The sequence below is a fragment of the Astyanax mexicanus genome, chromosome 9 (assembly GCF_023375975.1).
Source record: "Astyanax mexicanus isolate ESR-SI-001 chromosome 9, AstMex3_surface, whole genome shotgun sequence".
Lineage (NCBI taxonomy): Eukaryota > Metazoa > Chordata > Actinopteri > Characiformes > Acestrorhamphidae > Astyanax > Astyanax mexicanus.
In genome coordinates this window covers 13,972,509-13,992,699 of record NC_064416.1, presented here as the reverse complement: position 1 = coordinate 13,992,699, position 20,191 = coordinate 13,972,509, and the positions used below count along the sequence as shown (strand labels likewise).

At 35.8% G+C, this 20,191-nt stretch overlaps 1 protein-coding gene across 4 annotated transcripts in view; it reads right to left on the bottom strand.

Moving 5' to 3' along the window:
- Nucleotides 1-1,661: 1,661 nt before the first annotated feature.
- The window catches only part of ptprq (protein tyrosine phosphatase receptor type Q), a 79,815-nt gene continuing 61,285 nt past the window's right edge, over nt 1,662-20,191 (bottom strand). Inside the window, exons 43-58 of one of the 4 annotated variants that reach the window (XM_049483614.1) lie at nt 18,649-18,807; nt 17,342-17,558; nt 16,660-16,733; nt 16,462-16,561; nt 16,207-16,335; nt 14,719-14,763; nt 12,622-12,648; nt 12,261-12,342; nt 11,216-11,306; nt 11,054-11,130; nt 9,696-9,830; nt 9,460-9,585; nt 8,128-8,276; nt 6,960-7,095; nt 6,731-6,854; nt 1,662-4,665 (exon numbers count right to left, since the gene is read on the bottom strand). In XM_049483614.1, the coding sequence (XP_049339571.1) occupies nt 4,628-4,665; nt 6,731-6,854; nt 6,960-7,095; nt 8,128-8,276; nt 9,460-9,585; nt 9,696-9,830; nt 11,054-11,130; nt 11,216-11,306; nt 12,261-12,342; nt 12,622-12,648; nt 14,719-14,763; nt 16,207-16,335; nt 16,462-16,561; nt 16,660-16,733; nt 17,342-17,558; nt 18,649-18,807 (1,709 nt within the window). In that variant the 3' untranslated portion in view covers nt 1,662-4,627. The remainder of the gene's footprint in view (nt 4,666-6,730; nt 6,855-6,959; nt 7,096-8,127; nt 8,277-9,459; nt 9,586-9,695; nt 9,831-11,053; nt 11,131-11,215; nt 11,307-12,260; nt 12,343-12,621; nt 12,649-14,718; nt 14,764-16,206; nt 16,336-16,461; nt 16,562-16,659; nt 16,734-17,341; nt 17,559-18,648; nt 18,808-20,191) is intronic. The other 3 variants (XM_049483613.1, XM_049483611.1, XM_049483612.1) reach the window with 3 other exon arrangements.

Below are 20,191 nucleotides of genomic sequence, written 5' to 3'. Positions count from 1 at the left end.
ACATTTAAAACGAGGCCTTAATAACTTAAAAAGTGCACAAGAAGCTTCAGCTCTGTGCGCCGCCATCACTGTACTGATAATGACAGACATATATATATATATATACATAGACTCCGCTTAGCTTGTCTCCTGGCACCAGCTGCTAAGCTATGCAGAGTCCATGTATATATATATATGTCTGTCATTATCAATATATGCTCCGAGACGGTCATTGTAAAGAGTGCTGGGCAAAAAGTACAACATTTCTGGATCTCAGAAAGCTGTGGGAGAGCGGAGGTGTGCTATTCAACAAAGGAAAGTACTTTTTATCATGTTTTACTACACCAAAAGTCCATTTTACACCGGAGTTCTCCTTTAACAATCTCAGTTTATACAGCAACACCTTTGCCAAAATGTAACCACTCACACTCAGGACTCACAACACAAACGTGTGGCTCTGGAACTCTGTAAAACTAACAGTAAAAGATCTCACATCTGGTGCAATTAAGCTTTGTTGCTACAGATGGTGCTTCACTGATGCAATCCGTAGCAGGTGAACAAAGGCTTGATGCTGGATGTGTTGTGACAGATTGTGCTTAAATTGGCTACAGCTTAATATTGCATTAACTCAAAGGAACAGCAACCTACTTTAGTTAACAAATTAACTAACAGATCCACTGGAAGCTGTACAGAGCTGTACAGAAGCTAAATCAGGACAAATTATAAATGTAACATACAAATAAGCCTGTCACAATAACTGTGGACATGGACATTTTTTAGACAGTACATTGTCCCAAAAATAATTGTGATGAAGAAGATTGCTGTAATGTTACAATCGTTTATACCAATAATAGAATTAAGATTAACTAACTGTTGCTTATTAATATCAGTCAGAAATTGGGATTGGAATATAAATATATTTAAATGTCGTAAATAAGGAAAAAATTAAAAATAAAATCACTGATTCTTGATTCTAATCATATTTGAAACACTAGCTCATTCACATTAATGCGCTCTCCTGGATAAGAAAAACACACCAAAAATAAAAAGAAGATTAAAATTATATCCAAATACTGTACAATAAGTGGTTAACACAATAATCACGACAGGCTTAAAAATACTATATTTAACCCTTTCAGACCTGAATTATCTCTAGTGATGAATAAAAAATGCTGTTTTTAGTTTGTCTGTAATACACAGAAAAGTAATATTCTACTATAAAATCTAGATAGCAAATAAATCCAATTAGCAAAAATATTTAATTATTTAGAGTTTTTTTTCCATTGCATTGGAAACCTGTGTGTAATATTTTATATTTTATATTGACCTTTTTATAAAAAACAAATCCCTAAACAGTTTAAAAAAACAGGATTAAAAAAGTGTTCTAAATCATATTAAATTTGTAAAAATTAGCTGTTTCTTTACCTCAATGGTTCTAGTACCATGCTACTGTTTTTCCAGTACAGTGGGCAGAGCTAAGCTTCTGTTTCATTGGTTTATAAACTTGTTTAGTGGCTGGTTCATGGTCTATTCTGATGGACAACAGCTCTCAAATAGTGTTAACAGTGGTATGTGTAACAAAATATTGAAAAATAGGGACTGTAAAGCTTTAAAACCTTATGCTTATAATGTTATCAGATAGAAACAGATCAATAGTGAAAATAAAGCCGTGTAATGAGACCTTTTCATCCAATATTCATAACTGTGAGACAGTCTACACATTTCAGAAGAACAAAAAAACACATTTATTTTAAAACACAAATACTGCTTCATCTGAAAATATACACTCAGAAAAAGTCGTGTATTACTAGCTCCTGACACAAACACTCATTTGGCTTAATAATTTATGACAAAAACAATAACTGAGTAGAAATAAGACACAGAGTGAGGTGACAAGTGCTGGGTCCTTCTTTAGATAATGTGTGATCTACTCAACCAATGCATGAATAAATACATGAATGATGTAATATATTGCAACCTGCTGTTTTAGTGGAGGGATATAAGATGGGGCAAAGGCGGAGGAGAGCAGTTCTTCCAGACAGACCATGAGCGAGTGAACTGGATATATCACACCATAATCTGCTGCTTGTAGTGTTAAGAATAAGGGATATAAATGTAGACAATGTGAAACAGGAACAGTCTTTTGACAGGTCTAGAATATGATTTATATATTTTAATGTTTATATGGCATGGCTAAAGAACTGCAGTTCACATAATTCTCATTTAAAGTATATTCACTGATTTATTCTTGAAATAGGCTTCTAATGTTTAATATTTTTGCTGTTTGTTCTGCACAGTAGAATTGTGCACCACCAGTCCAGTCTGATAAGTGATTCTTAGGACATTTTGCTGTAAAATGGGGTTCAGATTTGCCTTTCTAACAACCCTATGAGCGTTTATCTAGAAGCAGTACCTTTCTGAGCTTTATCTTAACCTGTATTGTATTTCTTAGTTACATGAGGATCCGAGTAGATGTCTTCATCAAAAATGAAGATCTTACACTACTAACAGGACCAAGACATTTGGGGGCCCAAAGCAAAATTAACCCCACCACAGTAAGTGTAGTTTAAACAGCAAAGCAATTTTTGACCAAGATTAAGGCAAAATGCTCTGTGCCTCCTCTCTTTTACAACGCACAGACAGAGCGTGTCCACGAATAGAACCATATAAAGAATCTTAAGATGAGTAAAGACATGTAAGGTTAATCAAATCTTGTCAGATATAAAAGACAGGTTTATCCGTTCTACTGTTAAAGACAGTGAACAGCTGTATATGGTGTATATGGATACTGCTGAACATGTTCCAGTCTGGTTATATGCTCCTGCATTGACCATTAAAAAATATAAACAGCCTCTCACACAGTTTGTCGTTAAATTCAATTTATACTCAGTCACTTTCTGGGGACCACAGGCAATTGCTTGGTTTGCCTGTCCTGTTGAAATGTTCAGAACAACTAATAAATTAAATGCCCGCTTCTAACACCATCTCTTTGCATTTGGTAATTTGTGTTGGTCAGAGAAGGTTTTAGGTAAAATATACCAGTTAAGATAGTTGCATTGTCTGGAGCATACACTCCTCATTCTTATGTAGGGGATTTTCACCCACTGTTTCTGGAAAAAGGCTCCTAATTCTTGTATTTTTGCAGTTGTCGCTGCACAGTAGAATAGTGCACCACCACTTAAGTGAGCTGCAAAAGGCTTCTAGCTTTTTATATATATTTGTGCAAATGCTGCTGCACAGTAGAATAGTGCACTACCACTCCAGTCTGCTAAACCAACCTGAAGATCTTTCAACAGTCAACAGTGGGGGGTTGATTTGCCTTACTAACAATAATACGAGCAGCTCTACTGGAGCAGCTCTCTCAGATCAGTATCTGTCAGAGCAGAATTTCAACATCCTCTGTTCCTGCTATCTGGTACCTCTTAATTACATTAGGAAATGAGTAAATTGCTATCTGAAAATGAAGGACTTCTTATAATAATTAACAAAATTGGCCCCTCTCTGCTGGTCAGAGGAGGTTTTGAGGGAAAGTATTAGGAATATTGTATATTGTACACACATATTTCTTCATTCTTTGTTTCTTCTTGGAGCATTATCTCCACCTCCACTATTCCTGTTATTAGGTATTTCTTAATTACATTAGGAAATGAGCAAATGCCTTCCTGAAAACCAAGATCTTATGATACTTGAAATGAAATGCGGCCCCCTGTGACCATCTCATTGCATTTCAGTACTCTGAGTTGGTCAGAGAAGGTTTTAAGGAAGGTATTTTCACTCATTGTTCTTTGCAAAAGGCTCACCACATCTACTAAATCACCCAAAAGGCATTTTCTTGTACAAAGAAGATTTAAATATGCCTTTCTAACAGACGTGCAGTTCAGACTAGAGCACCAACACTCCAGTCTGCTAAATTATTATTTACTTCTCCAGTTAAAAAGGAGAGTTTCATTTGCCTTTCCAATAATCCTACAAGCAGTTCTGTTCCTGTGTTTCTTAAATACATTAGAAACCGAGGAATACTACCTAAAAAAAACACTCACCAAACATTCCCAGGGAACACCAGTACAAAAATAATCATCTCAAAAATATTTTCATATCAAGAAATAGAACGCTATCTGGAGTCTTACATCTTACTGTGTTATTTGTTTTATGGTGCTCTGTGCTATCCAATTGATAATAATTCAGAGAGTACTGCAAATAAAGGTTTTGGGGAAGGCATGAAGTGAGCATTTTTACACACACAGTTCTTATACAGAGAATTTTTACCCATTCAGCCCTGCAAAATCCTTCTAATTCTTCATATAGTGCAGGAGTCGCTGCACAGTGAAACAGTGCACCACGTCTTTAGTGTGACAGATAATTCTAAGAGGTCTTTTACAGTCAAACTGCGTTTTACTCGCCTTCCTAGCAATCAGAGGAGGATGTGGTGAAGCAGTGTGATAAGTATTCCGTACACACACCTACACACACACACACACACACATGCACAGTACGTGTGCAAGCTGTCAGATAAAAGATGTGCCTGTGTTTGCTCTGTTTGGCCGCAGTGTCCCAGTAGTCTACATCCAGGGTTCATCCGTTTGTTCTGTGTCTCTCAGACGTCAGTGAAGTCTTCACAGACAAAGTTCATAAGAATCAATGTCATCCTTTACATTGTCGTCTCTTCCCACTCCAACTCAACGTCACCTGGGAACAGAACAAAAAAGTGAGTCTTGAGTCATGTTTATTGAAAGGATGATAACTTGCCATTCATTTACATCAGTTAGGAATATCTTTAAGGGGTGTGCAATATGAAAAAAATATATAATATCATGATTCATAATGCATATTATAAATATTTTTAATTTATCTGGGTTTTGAAATGCTGGAACAAATAAAATACCAGCAAAACTGGAAACATCAGTGTGAATGTTACTTCTGCTGGGTTTATGTGTGGATGGGTGCAAGGACTAAAGGCGTGCTTTACCACCGAAAGAGAGAGATGAATACGTTCAAGGTAAGTGCCAAATCCCCAGTGTTTTTATCTTACGTTCACAGCATAGAAATAGAACATAGAAAAGAAATAGAAAGAAAAACTGTACAAAATAAAAATAAAAATCCAATTAAAGGTAATGAAGGGTTTCTGACTTAACATCAGTCAGGAAAGGGTTAAAGCTGCCCTGCTGCCTAAAAACCCTACTTCCCTCTAGCAACACCATTAACAAATGAGAACAAGAGACCCCATGTTCAGTCTTAGCCCCCACAACCCTCCTCTCTCTTTTAACACTGCAGCCCCACCCATAAAACAAATGTGTGCTACCATTACTGACTAGGGGTGACTAATATGTAACTCTTTAACACATACAATTACAATTAATAACAGGCCATTTAACATTCACACATTACTGATATCAGCTGTTTACAGAGAAATGTTTGAACAAAATAGTACACTTTATAGGTGAGTATCTTCAGCACATTTGCTAATCTTATGTCCCCTGTTCCCTGCCTCCTAAGGAACAGGTTCAAGTAAGATTTTTTAAATCTTAATAACTCAACTGTATTCAATGTCTATAAAAGTGGCCAAAAGTGCAACAGTGGTGCGTCAGGCCTACTGACATCAACACAATCAGATAACCACAGGCTAGGCTAATATATATAGCATAAGAGCAATGCAATGAAATTGGTTCCTCCTGTACATACTGCACAGCACTAAATACAGTCATTTTTGAGAGGCAATAATAAGGAATTGTGGTCCAAAGCCAGTGTCCAATATGTTTAATGTACATATTAATCTATACACATATATCATACATGAATAAATATATTTCTATTTTGAAAATGGAATTACATCCACTAGGAATAACATTACTGATTAATGGTATTAATAACTGATCCAGATATTGACAGCATTCACAATATCACTCTTAAAGTTAAAGATGATTTAAATAATTAATTGAGTAATTCCATACTACACTCATTCTTTAAAAAAATCCAGAAGTAATTGACTGACAGGAATGAAACCTGGTAGTGGTCATGCCAGACTGTCATGGCGTGATTCAGAATGGCAGCAGATAATCTTGCCTTTGTCTTGGTGGATACAATTAATACATATGTGTGTGATAGTAATGTGGTCAGTGCCAAGATCAATTGACATAGGTGCTATGCCAAGGCACCTGCATCACCAAACCTCTCAGACTAAAAATGTGTGGAATGCTACACAACACTCCACCTATACTTTATACATTACACACTGCTTCTGAATGTGTAGCACAATCAGATTTTTAAAAAGAGTCAGTTTATTTATTGTTCCTGATAACCTTTATCATTTTAAACTGGGAGAGAGAGAGAGAGAGCTTTCAGTCAGAAGCTTCACAACTTGGTTTCTTTGGTTTTACTATAAGAGAATTAACTACTAAGCTCTGAATTCTCCTTCTGAAGTCTCCATTGCTCCACCAGCTGCTCGCATTCAAAAAAACTGAGCTGGATCCTCTTTCAGAGGCTGTATGTGTGACAGTATGTAAAGACGCATGACGTGGCCAGAAGAATTCCAGTGAAAAGCGACTCAACACCCCAGTTTTTAGAATAAATATATATTAGCAGGCTTAGCAGGGATGGTGGTTCCAGCACACTGGTACCATTAAATAACAATTTGTCTCTTCTTTACTCAGAAATGCTTCTGCTTTTGGTTGAGAAACAACATGATACAGACCGCCACATTAACTGATTTATTTTTTTTGCGGCAGCAGCACAAACAGAGATCCTATTATTTTACCTTCCATAGCGTCCAGTGAGTCCATCTTCTCCAGAGCGGAGTAGTTGACGAACCAGATGGACTGACTGTTGCCTTTGCTGGTCAGCAGATCCAGAGTGCTCTGATACAGAAACATATACTGAGCCTGTGTGACAGAACAGAACACAGAGATCAGCATCAGATTCATTACCTTTAATATAACCACTGTTCAGAGCGTGAGTGTGTGTGTGTGTGTGTGTGTCTGATTTACCAGGTTCTGCACCATGCACATCCTCTCACTGCGCAGCTCCGCCACCAGCCCATACACATCCACAAAGTCATGATCTCTCACATGCTGAATCAGGTGATCCAGAGCTATAAACACTCCAGTTCTGCCCACGCCGGCACTGCACACACACACGTAACACACACAGTACAGACTGTAGGTAAATGAATGTTCCAATTTGAATGTTTCAACTGAACTGACACCATGATTACCAAGAGGTTGTTGGCTCTAATTTGAAGGTCTATATCCTATAAACCACACAGATCTTCACCTTCTGGAAATGTAAGTCTAATGTAATGATGAAACTAAAAGTTTCTCTTTTTGTATGTAAAAAATAAATTGATTAATAAAATATATATTTTTATTGATTGGTCAGTAAAATACATAAGTCCACACAAATGTTGTTGGTGGGAAATTATGTTATTTAAGAAATATATAGGATATGGGCTCTTTATTCCTTTATGTTTATTTATTTATTGTAAATAATGAATAATTCATGGTCAATACAAAAAAACTGTAGATAATGGATAATTCATAGTACATGCTAACTAATCCAAAGTAGATCCTGAATAATAAATAGCAGATACTTAATGATGATGAAATGATAGGAAACAGAATAATTCACACTGGATTCTGTATCATATATCATTAATTTTTATAATAGATATATGTATCATTTAAATATATTATAATAAACCACAGTCAATACTGAATAATTCATTGTCAATAATGAAAAATGTATAGAAGACACTAACTAATTTTAAAGAATACTGGATAATTCTGCTAATTACTGGATAATTCATTTATAATACTGAAAAATCACAGTGAATACTGAATGATAGTTGTGCATACCTGATTCAGTTGTAATAAAACTGTGAAATCCTGACATCACTAACCTACATCAGCAGTGAATATTTCCCCTATTTATCCTCTACCAGGTTTGACCCTCAATACACCCCTGAGGTTCTTATGGAAACTTTGTACTCTAATGTTAACCCTCAAAATTCAGAGTTATTGCTCTGTAATAAAATAATTAACTAACAACAATACAGAATTAAGATAAACGAGTGAACAGAAGACTGGACACATTAAAGAGTTAATGTATTTTGCTCTATAGAGGTTAATATCAGTGCAGGGGGCACAGGTGGCTGACCTGCAGTGAACTACGATGGTTGTGTTGTCGTGGCCCCTGTTTGATCTGACAGCTTTGACGAACTGGATGAGTGTGGAGCTGGACTCTGGAACTCCGTGCTCCGGCCAGGACGTGTAGTTGAAGTGATGCACCACCATGTAGTCTCCGTGCTTAGAGACAAGAGTCAGAAATAAAAAAGTGAGAGATGGACAGAGGGACAAATATATGTTCATGTGCATCAGACCCAGTCTAAAGTGTGCCTTGTATGTGACTGCCATATGTATTTATATAGTTCTGTGAATTATTTATATATTCATCCAATAATTGATTCTTCCAAAAAGAAAAAATCTATTCAAAGTTAGTTTTTCAAAAGAGTTTATCCTGATTTTGTTGGAGTAACTGTCTTTACTGTCCAAAAAGGTCTTTCTTCTGAATTCTAGGGTAATGAGTGCACATTCATTAGCAGGAGTATTCATACTTTTTAGGACAATATTATAAATCATAAAATTGCAATATTATAAATCTAGAAATAAATATAAAAATCTGAAGACACAGTAAAAAAGGGGTTTAAACACAATGCAAAATAAACCATGTCTACTACCAATTTTTTGATAGAAAGTATTAATTAAATATGTATTGTGTTTTTGATAGCTGATACAGTATTTCAATACTTTACTAATAGTCTACTAATATATATATATATATATATATATATATATATATATATATATATATATATATATATATTTTTTTTTTTTTTTTTAATTTGAGATTTTTTTCCCATTTTCTCCCAATTTAACTGGCCAAGTCTCCCACAATTTTAGCTGGTGCTCAGCTGTATATCCTCCATTGCAGATGATGTCACAACACAAGGAGGGTGAAGAATAGCTCATGCCTCCTCCGACACATGTGAATCAGCCACCGCCTCTTTTCAAACGGCTGCTGATGCAGCATTGCTGAGTAGCTGATCTACATCGCGCTAGAAGTGATGTGGGGAAAGAGTGCCATCTACCCAACCAGAGAGAGCAAGGCCAATTGTGCTCTCTCAGGGCTCCAGTAGCTGATGGCAAGTTACATGACCGGGATTCAAACCAGCTATCTCCAGCACTTTAGAGCACTGGATCACTCGGAGCCCCTACTAGTATTTTCTTACACCTCTAAAGTATATGAGACATAATATGAGCCATGTGTAAGTAAGAGTTTTATATATAATATTGGTAGGATGTGAATCTGATTTTTCTTACAATTGAAAAAGTGAAAAAGGGTAAGTACACCAGACCCAGAGCACACAAACAGATAACAGAGTTTATAAGTAGTTCACATTGCAGCGCTACAGTTTGTTTGTTTGTTTACCCTCTCCACTCTGAGCGCTCTGACGGTCCAGTCCGGGTGGACGTCCTCTGTTAGCTTTGTGATGACGATGTCTCCGAACACAGTGACGGGTTTATTGTCCTCTGGCCAGTACTGATGACAGCGAATCTGCAACAAGCACAACAGATTTCAAACATTTCTACTAAAATACATAAAAAGATGGTGATATTCACTCCTGCAGATGCCAGGTGTTCCTCCATTGTTTCGTTTGCACCTACCCGACCCTTCTCAAAGCACTGAGTCAGCATGGCAACAGTCTTGGTCCTGGTCTCCCAGATCATTCTCCAGAAATCAGCTACTGTGCCAGGCAGAGGACCCTGAGTCGCTATAAACTCATTAGGACACAGATAGCCCTGCATGCAGAAGAAGAGAGAGGGACAAATGAGAGAGATTACAGACTTAAGGTGGGTGATCTGGCATCAAAACACCTGTATTTTGGCAAGAACTTGTCAATACGATGCATGGGCTATAATTCAATACATTACAATCACAATATATTGAGATATTGTAAGCAAAGCAATATACTGCAATTGTTTTAATAGAAATGTAGTAAACTTGTACAGCATAAAAAGACACTCAGCTGTATATTCCCTATCACTAGTGATGCAACAACACCAGGAGGGTGAATACTAGCACACGTCTCCTCCGACACATGTGAAGTGAGCCACCGGCTCTTTTTGAGCTGCTGCTGATGCAGCATTGCCGAGTAGCATCACAGCGCTTGGAGGAAAGCGCTGCGACTCGGTTCTGATACATCAGCTCACAGATGCCTTGTGCTTATTGACATCATCCTTTGGAGTGATGAGGGGAAAGAGTGCCATCTACCCAACTAGACAGAGCAAGGCTAATTGTGCTCTCTCAGGGCTCTGGCAGCTGATGACAGGCTGCATGACCGGGATTCAAACCATGGATTTCCCAATCATAGTGGCAGCACTTTAGACCACAACATATAATTAATCACTGATACCAAATTTTACATGTAAACTAATAATTTAAAAAAATGTAAAACCCATAATATACAGCTCTGGAAAACAATAAGAGACCACTTAACAATTTGAAAAGCTCTGGAATACAATCAAGAGGAAGATGGATGATTACAAGCCATCAAACCAAGCTGAACTGCTTGAATTCTTGCATCAGGAGTGGAATAAAGTTATCCAAAAGCAGTGTGTAAGACTGGTGGAGGAGAACATGCCAAGATGCATGAAAACTGTGATTAAAAACCAAGGTTTTTCCACCAAATATTGATTTCTCAATTCTTAAAACCTGAATAAGAATATGAACTTGTTTTCTTTGCATTATTTAAGATCTAAACTTTCTGCATCTTTTTTGTTATTTCAGCCATTTCTCATTTTTTGCAAATAAAAGCTCCAAATGGAATTTGGGAGAAATGTTGTCCGTGGTTTATAGAATAAAACAACAATGTTAATTTTACTCAAACATATACCTATAAATAAAAAAAAATAGAGAAACTGAAGTGGTCTCTTATTTTTTTCCAGAGCTGTATATCATGATATTCTGTTGGAAAAAAATTAGAACAGATAAAAAAAACTGTTCGGCAGAAAGAGATTCTTACAGAGACAAAACTAGCATTGATGTAATCAGACCCTGGAATTCCCGGCTCAGACAGCAGCTTCACCCTGTTATTGTTGTCTGGAAGAGAAAAAAACAACATATTAGGCATGTAAAAAAAAAATACAAAAATGAGAAAACAGATCAAAGTGTGTGTACTTCATACAGGGTTTAATGTTTGTAAAGCGGTTTTTGGAGCGGTTCCACGGCAGGTCAGCATCAGATGTGGCCAGATCCTGCAGAAGCTTCGGCAGCTCCTACAACAACACGGACACTGACCAATCAGACATCACACCAATTACCAACCACGTCATCTTCTATCAATCATCTCACACGCACAGCACACTAGACCTATCACATTTATCACAGTTATTATGACTCCTACATTCTCCCTTCTGTGTGACATGATTCACATGTGAGAGCTCTGAATCAGGGAAGAACCAAATGTGCTTCTTTTATGGCATCACTTAGAGAGCTATCTTGTAGCACCTTTATTTTTAAGTGTGTACACAAAGTTCTTTATTTAAGCCCACAATGAGTAAAAAATCACATAAAAAGCAAAATAAATACAAAAGTATTTGAAAAAATGTGAATCTGACATTTGTTGTTTGTATTGAGACAGAATGTAATGATGAATGAACCAATAGAAATGCTCAGAAATTTCTTTCTACACTGCAAAAAACTAAATCTTAGCAAGTGAAATTTTCTATATTTAAGGCAATAAATCTTATTTTATTCTCTGATAAGATTTTTTGTCTTAATAAGCATTGTGTAAGTATTAGATTATTTTGCTTATTTTAGGGATAATTGTCTTAATCATTCTTACTTAGAATTTGTACCTTATTTTAAGTAATTTGAACTCAAAATAAACACAATCAAGCAGCAATCAAGTTATTCTGATTCTTGTGTCCAAAAACAGTCATTTTTCTGCTTGATTTAGGTGTTACTTCACTCATTTTGAGACATTACTTTTTGTAAGAAATCTTAATAAGAAAATTTAGCTTACCCCATTGGCAGATTTTTTTGCTTGTCCTAATTTGCATATATATTTTGCCAATGGATTTTTTGCAGTGTACATTGGCTTCTATTAAAATTAAGATTTTATTCCTTCAGCTGTAAAGTTGCCATTTTGAAGTTCCAAGGATTCTGCATGACAGTGACAATAAACAGGAGAAACACACATTTCGATATACATTTTTCCATACACTTACAGCAAATTCCTCGTGAAACTTGGCGTTATCATTGGCACAGAGATCCTCCACGTGCTGAAGGAAAGCCTTCTTACTGATTGGCCTAAAATTGAGCACAAGAGAGAGAGAGAAACAAACAGTGGAATGAAGAAGATTAATTAGAAGAGCATTAGAGATAATAACCTTCATTATCATAACTGTAAACAAAGCAATTTTCCACACCCCTTTCCATCAAAGCGAGTACTGATACCAGCACTGTGACCTTTTAACATCACAGACATGCTGCATGATGAAGATTCAACATATAAACCAGACATCCAACAAAATAATGAAGAACTAGATCTACAATAGACAAAATAAACAAAATCTGTGTGCCACTTACTTAAGAGATTTCCTATAACTGAGCAGCCTGAAAGAAATGTTAATAAAAGAGAATATGAGAAAATGTGACACAGATGTGTAATACAGTTAGACATACTGTCAAAATGACTATTTAGTCTCAGGAATAGTAATGATAAATGATATTATTTTCACTTTAAGGCCATTAGGCCATTGCATATAAAGCAATAAACTTTTGATTATTAAGAATACTAGAAAAAAAAAATTAAGTATTCTAAATCAATAAAACATAAATAAAAAAAACGCACAATTAAACTCCAAGACTACACGCATGTTTAAACATTTCTTTACATTACAAATTTAATCAAATTCTAGAGCCTTTGTTAAAAATAATTGCAGGGACACACTGAAATCTGACCAAACATAAAATTTTGAATACTGAATACTTTTCACCATAAAAAAAGAAAACATCCTTAACATTTTTGTCAAATAAAATCTACATTTAGAAAATATGTATTAAATGGAAACAAAGCACAATATGACCTAAATTAATCTAAAAACTAAGGGATGCACTGATACCACTTTTTCCTTTCCGATACAGATACTGATGACAGATATTAGCCAATTCGGAGTACACTTACCGATACTAACTTTGACTTAACCCTCTTGTTATGTTACAGGTCAAATTGTCAAGTTTAAGGTTGAAGATCTAGGCAAAGTAGTTAAAAGTATTTTTTTTCAGTATGTAACTTCTTCTGCCTGCCTTAATTAGAGTGATCAACACATAATATTAAAATGGTTCATCTCACATTTGCAAGCACCCTCTGCAAAAACAAAAGCTAACACAAAATTGCAATGTTTTGTTTCAATGTTATATAAAACTATTGTTGGTCTATCAAAAGTAATGAAGTAGTGAAACACTGAAAAATTTGAACATGTATTTTAGAAAGAATTATCCAAATTAAACCCATTACCTGTTTAGCAATTAGCAATGGAGTTAGTAATGAAATATTCACACTGCTTGTTAGGATTTATTTTGGTTTTAGACATCTTTTGGATAATTAAACATGCACTGGGTCAAATTGTCACGGGAACATCACTGCTGTTCCTGACAAATGAACATAACAGGAGGGTTAACTACACCACAAGGTGCTTAAAAATGCCAATTTTTATAGTGTTTCATTTTATAGATCATATTATAGATCATTTTGTTAAAATGTGTGTTCTTTATCTCAAATAAGATAAAATATGCTTGAAAGAATACATTGTAAACATTTTAGAGTAAAAAAATAAATAAAAATAGGCATAATGCAGTAACGCATGCAAGTAGGAAAGCATAATATTTCCACACTAGTGCTGTGCATGCGTAACAGTAATGTCTTCATGGTATCAGTGCTTTCTATTGCCAGGGCCGATACTGTGTGTACGTGTCTGCATTGGCACAGATAGCGACAGAGTATTTGTCTTGATGTTTGATATGATGTCAGCATCTGTCTCTTATGAAGTTATGAAGCTCAGAATGCTGGTGTGTGTAGCATCAGCCCATAACAATAAACAATAATACATTAGCTATTGTTCAGTATAAACTATTCTGTTGTTATACTTTTCAAATATTCAGTGCACCCCTAAATGTATGTAACCTAAAAGGTATAACAAAAAAACGTGAGCTTTTAAGGTTGGCTGTACTGTTAGTGGCTAAAAGGTAAGTATATGTAAAAAAATAAAATAATGATTTTAGCAGAAGGTTGAGGTCCTGTACACATACTGCCCAATATGTCAATTACATAATCACTGTGACAGGCCTTGATGCAGTTAGTAATAAGTCATTCTCATCGTCTATATAATTAGAACTCATGAATGCTAGACTACAGCACATATACCAGCGTCCACACACCCACAGATCACACTCTACAACATGAAGATCAAAGGCAGATACTGAGAGATCAGCAGTGATCAGTGATGATGTTAGCAGCACCCACACAGCACTGCACGCACGCAACATGAAACCCAGTCACACCATGAACCTCCATCAGATAAATGAGGTGAAAGTAGTAAAAATGTAATAAGGCAGGACACAGAAGAAACCAGAGCGTGCAACTAGAGACATGCTGACACCCACTGCACCACTTCAGCCACTTACTGGATCACAAATATCTCCTTCCTCCTAAAGAAAAAGGAGGAGTACCTGAGGAAGAAGGGACTGAGTAAATGAGGGAGGCAGGGAAAGTGTGAGTGTGTGTAAATGTGTACGTGCTGAAACATTTCCTAATTATATCACAGTATAACAGTAACAAACTATATTAAAACCTGTTACACACGGTGCTGTATAGTATTCCATTCTGCATTTTATACACTTTACTCACACTTTACTGCTGTAGAAAATTCAACAGTAAGCACCTCATTCTTGTCTGTACACACTATATACACTATACACACTATATACAGCTCTGGAAAAAAAATATAAGAGCACTTAAAAATGGTGAGTTTCTTTGATTTTACCAAACTGAAAACCTCTGGAATAAAATCAAGAGGATGATGGATGATGGATCAAAAGCCATCAAGCCAAGCTGAACGGCTTGATTTTTTTTTCACCAGGAGTGGTATAAATTTATCCAAAAGCAGTGTGTAAGACTGGTGGAGGAGAACATGCCAAGATGCATGAAAACTGTGATTAAAAACCAGGATTAATCCACCAATTATTGATTTCTGAACTCTTTAAACTTTATGAATATGAACCTGTTTTCTTTGTATTATTTGAGGTCTGAAAGTTCTGCATCTTTTTTATTATTTCAGCCATTTCTCATTTTCTGTAAATAAATGCTCTAGATGACAATATTTTTATTTGGAATTTGGGAGAAATGTTGTCTGTAGTTTATAGAATAAAACAACGTTCAATGTTCATTTTACTCAAACATATACTTATAAATAACTAAATCAGAGAAACTGATTCAGAAACTGAAGTGTTCTCTTAATATTTTCAAGAGCTGTATATATACATATATGTACTAGTGTGTATCTGTATCTAAGCTACTCAAACATTCTAATTTCACACTGTGATATCTTATCTTATCTGATATCTTATCTTTTCTTAGTGCTACTAGATGCTAAAGGAATGCATTACAGAACTGACACATTGGGTCTGAACTGTAAGGGACACCAAAAGGGATCCAGTTATATCCAGGTCTGCCAATAGAATAGGAATCTCTGGATCAGATACACGTGAGCCTATTAGCAACATGTCTAATGCCAGGTCTGGACCAGAGGTGTAAAAAGAGGAACTTGTTCTTGAAATGATGAAGTTTCATCCAGTAATTTTAGCACTTAGAATTTGGGGAATTTGGTATGAGATGGGGTGGTCATCTAAAATCCTGACAACCTGACTGGTGCTCTTGTCACTGAATGTAATTAAATTCTCATTGGGATTCTGCAAAAGGTAAGAGAGACAGTTAAACCAAGAGAAGAAGCATTAACTCTTTTTAATATCCTTTTTTAAACTAAATAAATAAGGTGTCTTATTAATGTTGGCCGTATTATGGGTATGTACTGTATATAAACACTATATGTACAAAATACTGTGAATGAAAAGCTACAGCAGTAAAGTTGTATATAAGCATGTCTGTCGTCTCACCGGTTGATTTTCTCCTCTTTCAGCTCCATGTCAGCCACTGCAATCAGCTGATCCAGCTTTAGCTTCGTCTCAATGATCTCTGCTTCCCGTGGAGAATAGGTCCCGCCTTCCATCTTCCTCTGATGAATCCTGCAACCAAAAAAATATAATATATTACAATATCATATTACATCATCAGTACAGTTTTCACAGTCAGTGTGAATTCTTAAATGCTTTTTGTTTGTAATTATGAAGCATTATATGAACATTTCTTACCGCACAGACGCATATATAATCAAGATCAAAAACAGAGCCAGGAAAAATGACAGAAGCACTCCCAGGATGATCTGCTCATCTCGAGTCAGGAGCTGGTCGTCTGTGAGAGAGCGGTACAGACAGACAGGAGCATTATGAAATATGACATGATAAATGATAACACTGTCGTCTCATGTCCCTGCAGAAATCCAGCTTTACCTGCAGTTCTGACCCGGTCTGAGTACGCGGAGTCTGTGTACTGGCCCAGGATATTTGTTGCACGAAACTTAAATCTACAAAACCAGAAACAAAGATAATAAATGTTTCTGTAAATAAATAAATTTTTTTGTAAATGAAAAAGAGAAAATTAATATAAAGAATATATAGTAATATAGAATTTTTTTTTTTCAAATGAGCAATTAATCAGTCAATCAAACAACCGAACAGTCAATCAATCAATCAAACATTAACCATTATTACTCATGGAGAGCACTAAAGATAACATCATTCACAATGTAGTTAAAAGACTACATGATATATAGTTTAGTACAGAATATGTTATAAAGCATATCAGAAGTCAAGCAAATAAGAAAATCATACTTTTTTCCTCATACGATTAAAAATCTAATTTAAGCAAACCATTAAATGTCAAAACTATCTCTAAACTAAGAAAAATGGAAGGTGGAAATGTAAAACCAAACAAGGATAAGAAGTAGTTAATATTACTCTCCTGATTAACCATGATAACAATATAAAAATATACCAACATTTGTCTATTATATTGTCCCAGTGTGCTCACAGTAGACTAAATAATTTTATCTCTTGAGGAGTATCATGTAAGTGCATTTTAAAATCAGTGCAAGTTGTTAGGTGTGTGTGTGTGTGTGTGTGTGTATCTTACACATAGTAAGTTCTTGGTTTGAGGGGTCCGTTACAGAGTGTCTGAGCCTCTTCAGAGAAGCAGTCGTCTGCTCCTATAATGTATGTGCCGCTCTGCGTTTCCCCGCGGTTCAGACCCTCACGACACTCCGGGTTAGGAAAGCCTTCATCAGTGAAGTACGGAGCAGGAGGATGGAGGAACACACTCTTCCAGTTAGACACGTTATTGTAGTCCATCACTGAGAAGACACACAGATAGACAATACTGAATAAAAATAAATCTGCATTCAGTTCAACTGAATTTACACTACAGATGTTTGTTTACACTGCACAAGCATACATGCAGTGTTGTGTTTTACTACACAGTAATAAAAGTTATTACAGGTATTATTTATAGCTAAACATAACATAAAACAAGAACAAGGCTCTAAATGTGGGCCTGCTCTCCAGTTCCTCACTTTTATTGCTTATACGGTGTTAGCGGCTATTAAGATTTAACCAATATTTCAAGCCAATTTTTAGGTATGCATTTATTCACTTCAAACGAGCAGAATGTTCAGGAGACACTATGCTTATATATAAAAATGTCAGTTTCAATACTTTTATTGAACAACCTAACTGCAGATGCATTCCTTCCCATTTCAACATTTTTAAATGTCATTAATAATTGATTAGTAAGATAATGAGGCTAGCCCAGCTACCATATCAATAAGGCCTAATCCCAAGTCACATCCAGCACCTGCATTCTGCATTGATGACTATTCAGAATTTGGCCAGATACAGTCTAATACCGTATAAGCAATAAAAGAGTTAGGAACTGAAGAGCAGGCCCACATTTAGAGCCTTGCCAGGACCCATATCTTTTTATACCTTCAAAAGCTCTGCTTAATAGACAAATAGAATATGCATTTAAACAGAATAGTTTAACACTAATTGCAATCAAGTAGCAATCAAATTCAGAATCTAATCAGTATAACACATTCATTATCACATTATTAATCAGTATACTTAATTAACATCATACTATCATCACTAACCACTAACTCATTCATTACCCAAAAACCCAAATTTAGACAACTAGATCTAGTTAGCATTACTGCTTGTTTGGTCACTAATTGCGGCAAATGAGATGGATGCATTGGACTGAATCCCAATTGTCAGCTAGGAGGATCTGAAAGGGTTGAAATAATTATAGTGAAGCATTTCCCTGCTTTAGACATGTAGTTTATGTGTTAAATTGTGTTTTGAATGAATGTATGACCTCAGGTTCAGTAACTCTGTGATGCTGTGAGCTGTTGTTATGAATGATATGAAGGTTTTTATAAATACCTGCAGGCTCAGAGATGATGACCTGAATCTTCCTAATGGGACCGTTGTCATCAGAGAAGAAACACTCAGGCATCTCGATGGTTATGGTTTTGGATGTTGCCATAATAGCGCCTGCAATGTTTAAAGCTACCATAGGCTTTTTGTTCGGTGTGGGCGGGGCTGAAATGAAACAATCAGACCACAAAGACAATGTTAGGAATGTTCACCCTGGTCTGTGGAAACGGGTTGGCTGCTTCTGCAACCTTCTTTATCTATTCCTGCTTTAACACACGAGGGAGAAATAACTTTTAAGTTACAAGAGCATTTAGCATTCAGCAATTAAATGTAAAATGGTAATATAATATATACTAGTAATATAGTGCTTTTTACAACTAATGTCTCAAAGCAAAAGGATAGAGAACCAGAAAAAAACATTGAACATACAATATAGAACCCCCAGTGGGGAACCAAGACTCACATGTACCTTGTACTATCACATGTACTATCAAGGCTAATATACAAAGGGACCCCATCCTCCTCTGGTCAGACAACCTAAACTGTAAATTAATGTTAAAAAGTAATTTTACATCCCCATATGACTGAATTTATGGAGAACAATATGCACCATTATCAGAGTGTGTTTAATAATTGATATAAATATAACTGCCTAACTAAAGGGAGAGAGCCAGAAGGTAACATAGACACGGAGGCACCCAAAAAAACTGGCATCCACCCACTCCACTGTCAGCAAACCTGAGCGATCGCTTTATACTTAAATATGGGTTCAGCTGACTCAATGCACAGCAAATTTCTGCCATGGTTAAGTTAATACTGCTTGTGTTAAATTAACACTGTGAGCATTAAAACTGTAATTAAATCTAACTGTGCTAATTTAACACCAACAGTGCTCATTTAACACTGGCAGAAAAAATTGCTGCTGTTAGAGCTGTTGCAAATGAAATGGGGCAAATGCCATATTTATGCCTTTAGAGTCAAAATGGAATGTCATTAAAGCTCCTGTAGGTAAAATAAGTAGGTGTTTTAATACTTTTCCATACAGTGATCAACTAAGATCCAACTGTTGCCATTTTCAAACCAGGCTTAATGACTGATTGAAGTATTACATATTTGCCAGACATATGTAAAGTAGATAATTGGTAATAAAATCTGTTTTTGATTTTAACTGAAGTCTGCTCTTCCAGTCTGCAGAAACTGAATACAGAAGCTTATGGAAAGCCTGTTTTGCTACAAACAGACAAATCCTGACTTAGAAGCAAAACAACAAGCTCTTAGTTACCCAAACAGAAACACATACTAATAGATTTTCCCCAAGAATAAAATTATATTCAATAACCAAATATGACAGCCTCTCACATCACAATAACAAATGCTTTCAAACTATAATAAGCTTTTCATTAAGAGAATCTTTCTTGTACGTTATGTAAGGTCCAGTTTTCTGAACACTGATTAGGCCCAGTCTCAGACTAGATTGCGTTTTTCAATTCTGAGCCTCTTTCAGGGGATATTTCTCAGACCTTCAACTTTTATCTCAAGCATGCTTGGG